Source organism: Lolium perenne, chromosome 2 (genome assembly GCF_019359855.2).
Source record: "Lolium perenne isolate Kyuss_39 chromosome 2, Kyuss_2.0, whole genome shotgun sequence".
In the NCBI taxonomy this organism is placed as follows: Eukaryota; Viridiplantae; Streptophyta; class Magnoliopsida; order Poales; family Poaceae; genus Lolium; species Lolium perenne.
In genome coordinates this window covers 108,576,984-108,585,766 of record NC_067245.2, presented here as the reverse complement: position 1 = coordinate 108,585,766, position 8,783 = coordinate 108,576,984, and the positions used below count along the sequence as shown (strand labels likewise).

General features: G+C 41.9%; 1 protein-coding gene across 5 annotated transcripts; it reads left to right on the top strand.

Moving 5' to 3' along the window:
- Positions 1-3,815: 3,815 nt before the first annotated feature.
- LOC127333679 (uncharacterized) lies at positions 3,816-5,960 on the top strand. 5 transcript variants are annotated; one of them, XM_051360078.2, is made up of 5 exons: positions 3,816-4,062; positions 4,152-4,185; positions 4,414-4,490; positions 5,239-5,314; positions 5,457-5,960. In XM_051360078.2, exons 1-5 carry the CDS (start codon positions 3,994-3,996, stop codon positions 5,558-5,560), a joined length of 360 nt encoding a protein of 119 aa, XP_051216038.1. In that variant the 5' UTR covers positions 3,816-3,993; the 3' UTR covers positions 5,561-5,960. The 5 variants fall into 5 exon arrangements, 2 of the variants coding, with proteins under 2 accessions (XP_051216038.1, XP_051216036.1); XM_051360076.2 differs by having other exon boundaries at positions 3,817-4,062; positions 4,152-4,248; XR_007871462.2 differs by having other exon boundaries at positions 3,818-4,026; positions 4,109-4,185.
- Positions 5,961-8,783: the final 2,823 nt, after the last annotated feature.

Sequence of the window (8,783 nt, the reverse complement as noted above, 5' to 3'; positions counted from 1 at the left end):
AGATCTTCAAACAAACAGGCATCTATACCCAGAACATGGCGCTAAAACAAGTGACTTACATTAGGAGAAGGACTTTGTGGGAGTCGATCTTCCTGGGGTTGATAGATCCGGTGATGAAGTACACTGCATGTTCTACTTGGGGTTGGAAAGACGGCCATTACACTTCATGGTTACTCATCTCATTTGCAAAAACGTAACATGTGGGCAGCAATAGAAAAGCGATAGTAGAAAAGTTTGGCAAGGTGTGGATCATGCACGGTGCTGGTGAAGCAGATCCGGTTCATGCACAGCGGTGTCGGTGAGCAAGATCCGATGTGGTGGACGACGGATCCGGCGAAGCGGCTCCGGTGGGGTGGACGATACCGCAGCTGAAGCGACTGCGGTGGACTGCTGGATGAGTATATGGTTTCGAGGTTCGGCGGGGATGATCCGGTCTGGTTGATGACGACATCGATGAAGAGGCTCCGGTAGACAGACGGATGAGGAGGATCGCGCGGCCTCGGGTAGGCCAGGGGAGTCCGGCGGGGATGTTCCGGTGCGGTGGTCGTGGTGGTGGGAGAGAGGGACTTGGGAAGTTCCGGTGGGTGGTCTGAGGGAAATGAATTTTTTTTGGGATGGTTTCCGGGCTAGGGAGGTGGTGATCGAAAAATGACGGGCAGACCCCCCACCAACCGACTTTGCGGTCATCTCCACAGGGGCGGAATGGGAATTTGGAAGCATGTGAAATATTTGTATTTTGTGGGCGGGAAGTTTTGCCGCTATTAGATTTTGAATTCGGCTACGGTCCAAGTATAATGATAAAAAAATTGTGACACCGTACTAGTACCTCTGTTCAAGGCCGAGTAGAAAATCAAACAATCATCACGTTGAATATCGGTTACTACCATGATCATCATCTATCTCTGAAATTGGTGCATCCGCTAGATCTTGCAAAGTATAATGATAAAAAATTGTGAGACCGTACTTGTATTTTTGTTCAAGGCCGAGTGCAACATCAAAACATCATCACGTTGAAAATTTGTTACCATGATCATGATCTATCTCTGAAATTGGCGCATCCACTAAATATTGCAAAGGATAATGATAAAACATTGCGAGACCGTACTAGTACTTTTGTTCAAGTCCAGTGCAACATCAAATCATCATCACGTTGAAAATTTGATACCATGATCATGATCTATTTCTGAATTTGGCGCATCCGCTAAATCTTGCAAAGTATAATGATAAAGAAATTGTGAGACTGTAGTAGTACTTCTGTTCAACGTAAGTGCTACATCAAATCATCATCACGTTGAAAATTTGTTACCATGATCATGATCTACCTCTGATAATGGGCGCATCCGCTAAATCTTGCAAAGTCTAATGAATCAAAATTGTGAGACCGTACTAGTACTTATGTTCAAGGTCGAGTGCAACATCAAATCATCATCACGTTGAAAATTTGTGTTACCATGATCATGATCTATCTCTGAATTTGGCGCATCCGCTAAATCTCGCAAAGTATAATGATAAGAAAATTGTGAGACCGTACTAGTACTTCTGTTCAAGGCCGAGTGCAGGATCAAATCATCATCACGTTGAAAATTTGTTACAATGATCATCTCTGAAAATTGGCACATCCGCTAAATCTTGCACATGGCGCATCTCGGTGCGGAGCAAAGGGCCGATGCTATCAAGGTTGAGGCGCCGGTAGCTTCATCGGCCTCTCCTCTTTCGATAGATCTTCTACATGGCGCGGCGCACCGCTCGATGAGAAGCAGTCACATGTGAGACCGAGGTGGAGACGTCGCCGACATCCTCCAGGTGCGGCCGCCCTTCTGCGAGCCAGCGTCGACTCAAGGTATGAATCCATGCGTTGTCGCGCCCCTTCTACCGATGAAGGGGGTGCCTTAGTGTAACGCCCCACTTTTGCAACCTTGTTTATTTGTCCTTAATGCAAAAATTAGGGGGAACAAAAACTTTTTCTTTAGACTAATTAAGATGAATTTCCTTGATATGTTGATTATGATGAATTGCCTTGATCTGTTGGTAGATGAATTTTCTTGATTTGCTTGTTGAGTTTTGTCTTGAGCTACCTCAAAGAACAACACTCCTAGTGGCAAAATGAACAACTCACCTAATAAAACACATGTGTGACTTAGGAAATGTTGTTTTCCTTCTTACTACATCAAACCTCTCTCCTGATGACAACATGAGTGTGCCATCTTGATTTTTCTCTTTGTGGTACAAGATAGCTCAATCATCCTTAATTCAAAACTTGGTACCATCTACCCCTTGCTACATCCCTCTCTTATACCCACTCATCCTTGTTGGTTTTGAGGCCATGTCGACCATCTGTGTTGACAGGCTTAAAATGTCCAGACTTTGGCAATTGATCTCTAAGCACCCACAACTGTTATTGTTGACTTCAATGCATGGATCTCATCTATGCAACATCCTCTTCAACCTCCACGTCTTGCATGTCTCAGTCAATCATTGCAACTCATATACTCAACTTGATCTGGTATCCTATCCCATGTTCCAGCACCAGATCACTTCTTCCTCTTTTACCTCTTGTTTTTGTTTTCATTCAAGTTTATCTTCACAAAACCAAGAGTGGAATGATGGGTACATTTTGTAGCTACTATCTACCCTTGAGAACATCTCCCCCTAAATTAGTTCTCTTTCTCAAACCCCTATTGTTTTTCCTTCTCAAGTTTTGATCACAAAACTACTTCTAGTTTTATTAAATCTTTTCAAGATATTTCTACAAAGAAAACAAGAACTGAAATGGGTTTTGTTTCTCATCCCATTTCTACCAAGTACTGGTTTCTAAAACTTTTCTTTCTATTTTGCTTTCCTTTTCACAAAAAGGCTTGATATGGTATCTATACCATTTCTTGTTTATTTTAAGTTTGAGAAAAACTCTACTTTACTTGAGATAGTAAGTAGAATATTTTTGAACCCCTAAGTTCCAACTAGTTTTTCTCAACATTTTCAAGTTCCATTCCACTTGAGTTCATTCCCAATTGTCCCTAGAGAATTGAGGTGTTTCAAATACTTTTCAAATGAGTCCTTTTTCAAATGGCAAAACTTGCACATCTTATGCACATCTCTGATCCACCACATTGTATCCCCTCCATCCTCCAATTCTTTACCAAATGGATGATCATTTGATACTTTCAAATCACTCCCAATTGACCTCTTATTTGTAGAGCAACTTATATTTCATTATGCCTATCTCACTCCTCTATTATTTTCCATCATCACCTTGACCTCATGAATTGATGATGTATGTCAATATATTCATCCTTGTGAGTATATGGTTATTTCACTCACCATCTCTCTTAGTCTTGCTCTGCGATTGTCTAGACCACCATCACCACCACCATCTCTTGGACAAATTGATAATTTGATCAAATTGCTTTATTCTTCAACATTGGCACCAATGTTTATTATCATCTCTCTTCCTAATTTGAAGGCATCATCAAGCCACTCCCAGCTAACCATCCCAACCCTCAACCTTGGTCGACTTACATAAAGTGGCATTTGCATCTTGCATGATCACTTGTGTTTGTCAAGAAGAAATAGCCGGCCATGCCAAACTCTTGGCATGCATGAGCTGAAATTTCTTCATCCCCACTTTCTTCTCTTACAAGCCTTGCCCTCCCACCTAACCAAACAATTAAATGGGCAGCCACCTCCCTTGGCCAATGAAAAAAGGAGGCAGCCACCATCCTCCCTCTTTATAAGGAGCTTGGCCGGCCACCTCCACTCCCCTTTGCTCATTTCTTTCACACTCCACTCCCTCACACTCTTCTCCCACCTCTCCCCACGAGCTGCTGCTCCCCCTTAGCTCCATGGCCGGCCATGGCCATGGAAGGCACTCCAAGATGAAGCTCCCTCCTCCCTCAAGCTTCCCCTCACCATGAGAGCCTCCCTCTCCATCTTCTCCCCAACTCTAGATGGTTTAATCTCCTCTTCTTCTTCCTCCATTGCTAAGATTGGATCTTGATGCAGGTGCATATTGGTCCAAGCATGGAGAAGGTTGAGCAATCCTCAGATCTGAAGTTCTTGAGCAAAGTTCGTCCAAAATCTTGCTGTAATTTCTGTAATTTTGCTGTTTCAGATTCTGGTACGATCTTGTAAAATCCGCCAAATCTCGTGTGCAGATCCAAATCGAGTGGTTCAAAGTTCTGCAGATAGGTACTGAAAAGATCTACAACTTGGCGTTGGTCTCATCCTCAAATTCGTTACGGATTTTGTATGGTAAATAAAGTTCTGCAAACATGCAGAATCACTGTTTGTTAGATTTCTCCCGTTTTACCAAACCTTTTTGAGCAAACTAAACTGTGGGTGAAAGCCCTCTCCAATACCTTCATTTTGGCGGTGGTTTCACTTCGATTGACTTCCTAAAACTGAAATGGCTCACAGATCAAGATCTGGTCAGATCTGACTTTGTCGAATTAAACCAGGAGCTTGGAGACGAATTTTTGAATGAAACCAACTGGGTAAGAACCACCTATTCAATACCTTTCAGATGCAGCAGACCTCATATTTTTGTGATTTGTGTATGATTTTTGGTGAATTAAACTTGTCTGTTGTGTAAATCCAGAGAGAAAGCAAATGGTACAGACATGCAGTAAACTTGTAAATCCATTTGTGAGAGTTTCAGAAATAATTTGAACCCAAATCCAATTGTGTGTGAATCTCTGTTTAAATATCTTTCAAATGCCAGTGGCCTCATATTTTTAGGATTTTTCTACGATTTATGGCTTATAGATCTTGTTTTCTATACAGTCAGATTCAAGGAAATTCCTAAAATTGTAGGTTTAATATTTTTGGGTGATTCCAATTGGGTTAGTCTTGTATTAGTACTGGATATCTAGGAAAAATATTATTAGTCTCTGTTCGTGCATATTTGTTACTGTTAGTAAGGTATATGTGTGACATGCATTGTTGGACCAAAACTTGTTGGTTTATTTAAAACCCTTGACCAACTCTTTTTATTGGAAATGGGCAACCTTTGTTTTTTTTTAAAAAAAACAAAACCTTTGCAACTTAAACAAGTTCTATTGTTTTGCTTGAGTTTTCAAATGGTGTGGTATCTTGCTTGCTTCCTATTCTTGTGTAGTGTTAAGTGAGCAAATTAAATTAGGAAAACTGATTTCTACTTTTCCAAAAATGTTTGAAAGTTTAATATGAATGTGTTTGTTTCCAAACTAATGCTCTTGTCCTCTTCATTATGTTATCTACCAGGGGATAATTGGTTTATACCATGGTGATAGCCGAGAAAGACAATTGCTAAGTTGTGATACTCTCATACCTTTACTAGGTAAATAGATTGGGTTCTCTTTTAGTTGCTTTGTAGTATCTATAAGTCCTTAGTATGTTATACCTTGGCTGCATGGTTAGTTGTTGATTGTTGAATTATGTTTTGTGATTGATTGTGTTACTTTTATATTTTCCGGCGATAGATGCGCACAATTCCGGAGAAGAAGAAGTGGAATCGGACGAGGATTCTATTTATGTTGTTGGGATTCTTATATTGATGGAGTTGAAGAAGTACAGGGACAAATAAGCCAAGGCAAGCCATCTTTTGATCTCTGACTTGGTGTCTAGTTGGATGTCATTTGTTGATGTCCAAAGCACCTTAATTCTATGTGTGTTATTTCTCTCTATTTACGTCATCTATGTGTGATTACAAGTGGGGTACTCCCTAGTGGTGATACTCCACTATTGTCTTTGTGATTATGGAATGCATGGTATCATGGCCGTGCTATTCCTCTTGGTTATCTTGTATGCTCGACTTGAGCATGTTCCATCTCAAGATAATGACTTACACCACACCCACCACTTTTGTAGTTTAGAGGTATCAATGTCATGATCTTGGTGTATTCTCAAAATGAGAGAGGTATGCCTTTGTACCGTGTTGGAGAGTATGTTGGATAGTGATACTCCACTATCTAAATTGTTTAGTTGGCGCCACAAATCTGAGAGTATATTCCTCCTTGTGTTGTCATAATACATGCTTACCTTAAGCAAGTATGATCCACCCATTACTCCTTTTATACCTTCTATGGGCGTAATGACCTTCATCTCGGCCATGGTGATGTTTTAGTTCCATTCATGAAACTATAGGTTGGGAACCCCTCAAGGCTTACCTTGTTGTAAATATTTATGAAAACCTTGGGTGAGTTAACCCGAGTGTATGGTTTATGAAAGCAAAGGATCTTGATAAAGATGTTCGGGAAGGTGGTGTATGGAGGTTGGTTGAACAACCGTGGTGTTGTGGGAAAAAGGAAAGGTTTATAAAAAGGAGCACTGCGTATAAGTGTTCGCCGTCCCAACTTTTATCGCGCAACCACTCTACCCTGGTGTGGGACGGGGCTTAGCCCGTAGTTTGTTGAAGCTGGCAGGAGCACCCTTCACAACTTTCTAGGGAGGGTCACGACGACCTCCGACGCCGGGTTGCGCTCTGGAGGAGGCAATACACTGTCTTAACTGATAGCCGGACGATTACTGAGGGTCTTCTGTCATGGCGCCGGAGATACGCTCAAAAGGAGGTATGCTGCCGGGGTGCCGGGAAGGGGTAAGCCCGCGGGGAAGGACTCGTGCCAGTGGAGATGGGCGAAAGGTTATGTCCGGGTATCCGTCGTGGCATATGTTGTTATGCGGGGATGATGCCCACACGATAGGTATCCGGATAGTTGTGGGGAAAGTGTGCAAACTCTGTAGAGTCAAATCTATTCGAATAGCCGCGTCCGCGGTCATGGACAAGTTGAGATAGCCATACTTAACCGGGGCTTGCGTTTTGTTTTTGAACAAATGATTTGCAAAGGAAGTGTTGTGTTTATGTGTACCAGAAGGGTACGGAAAAAGGGCGTGTGTTGACCATATGGAGATGGTTGTGGAAAAATGAAGGCTAAGTGGGGAACTCTTTCCTAAGTGTTTCATGTAGAGGAACTCTTCTTTAACAAAGATATAGAGATGTCATAGGACTTCACTAGTATCCCCATCACCTGAGATGGCGGTATGCTAACTCTTCTTCAATAAAGATATAGATATGTCATAGCTATCTTTTGAAGTATCTTCCTCAATAAAGATATAGAGATGTCATAGTACCACTCTAGTGTCTCCATCAATTGCGATGTCGGGATGCTATATCCACAAGAGAAACTATCTCTCTTTCACATGCTATATCCACAAGAGAAACTATTTCTCTTTCACATGCTATATCCACAAGAGAAACTATTTCTCTTTCACATGCTATATCCACAAGAGAAACCTTTTCTCCTTCACATGCTATTTCCACAAGAGAAATTAGTTCTTCCCTCTTGTCATCTTAGATTAGCACTTGTTATCTTGCACTCTTGCAAAGTACCTTTCTTGATGGTTTGCGAGTACAATTCCAAATGTACTCACGGCTTTGTCCCTGGCTATTTACTTGGCCAGACTTGGAGGAACACGACGGATGAAGAAGGAGTTGGCGATGTCTATGCGAGCTAGGAACGTCTTCCCAGTCAGTTGCCTGTAGGGTTAAGGCAGATGACTTGGGCTCTGCGCTGCTGAAGTGATGATGCTACTCTGATGTTTAGTTAAGCCCTTCGCGGCTACTATGTAAGTTTTGGTCATGTGACCTCATTGTAATTTTCTTATTCCGTTTTGTAAAGGATGATGTATTTTGATATCAGTTCGGTTATGTGTTCACGGCGCACTGATCATGGGATCGTGAACTGTATACATAACAGGGTATTTCGGACCGTTAGTCCGGGCTCCCCACAGAGCTGGTATCAGAGCTATCCTGACTGTAGGAGACCTTAGTTAGCATGGACGTTAGTTAGGAAACAGTTACTTGGGAAAAACTATTTATGAAACAAATTGTTTCTTTAGTAGGAAGCATAGCTTCTACTCCTCTTATTTATTCAAAGCTTCTAAATTCTTATCTCTCCGCTTTATAAAAAGGTTTGAAAATTCTTACTCTATTGTCTCATCCACTTCAAACCTACATGTTGGACGATGTCCCCGACTCAGACCGGAGACTCGAAGTCGAAGATGGATCAACCTTTTATGAAGTCTCACGTATTTCCAACAACAACTATTGAAGGTTGGATGCCGACTTAGTCGTGCTCATATAGGGATGATAACATCTTTTGTTTGGTTATCACCAAAGTCTGTCAGGGAGCTGACCTTGTTCCTCCGTGGACTTGCACTTTTTGCAGTCGTCAGGGATCAAGTCCTCAGTCTCTTGACTAGTAATTTTTAGGCCAGCCACGAGAAGATCTCGACTTCTGGAGCACCTCAACAGCTACCTCTACGAAGACCTCATGTTTCCAGGATGTCGAGACAAGAAGGTCTACACAGTTTTCTCCTCCACCTCAACATCAACGACACAACACCCGGCCCCTTCACCACCAAATGCTACAAGGATCCAAGGTGAAGTCGATGCCAGCAAGATGAAGACGTCGACATATGTGACCAGCCCCAAACCTATAGGATGGATAGGAAAAAAAAACTCAATCGCTTCGATTGAGCTACCCCCACGTGTTAGGTATCTCTAGATACTTAGAGTGCCTTGTTTGGTGTGCTGATTGCTTGTAGTTCCCTAGTGTGCTGTCTTGAGTGTTTGTATCTGTTTGTTGTGTGCATGTGTGTCTTGCTAATTAAACGTTCCCGCCCTTTTTAACTGTTTGAAATTTGTAAACCAGAAATTAAAAATGGAAATCTGCCAGTGTACTGTTTTGCTAATAAAAATAGTTTGGTAGCTCCGATTGATGTGATTCCAATTGCACTAGAACCAGTAT

What these genes read in the sequence shown, in the direction of transcription:
- LOC127333679 (XM_051360076.2), top strand. Translation starts at nt 3,994, where the DNA reads ATGCAGGTGCATATTGGTCCAAGCATGGAGAAGGTTGAGCAATCCTCA. An exon ending in ATCTGAAGTTCTTGAGCAAA is followed by an intron (nt 4,063 to 4,151) that starts GTTCGTCCAAAA and finishes TCTCGTGTGCAG; the next exon opens with ATCCAAATCGAGTGGTTCAA. An exon ending in TTTTGAATGAAACCAACTGG is followed by an intron (nt 4,491 to 5,238) that starts GTAAGAACCACC and finishes GTTATCTACCAG; the next exon opens with GGGATAATTGGTTTATACCA.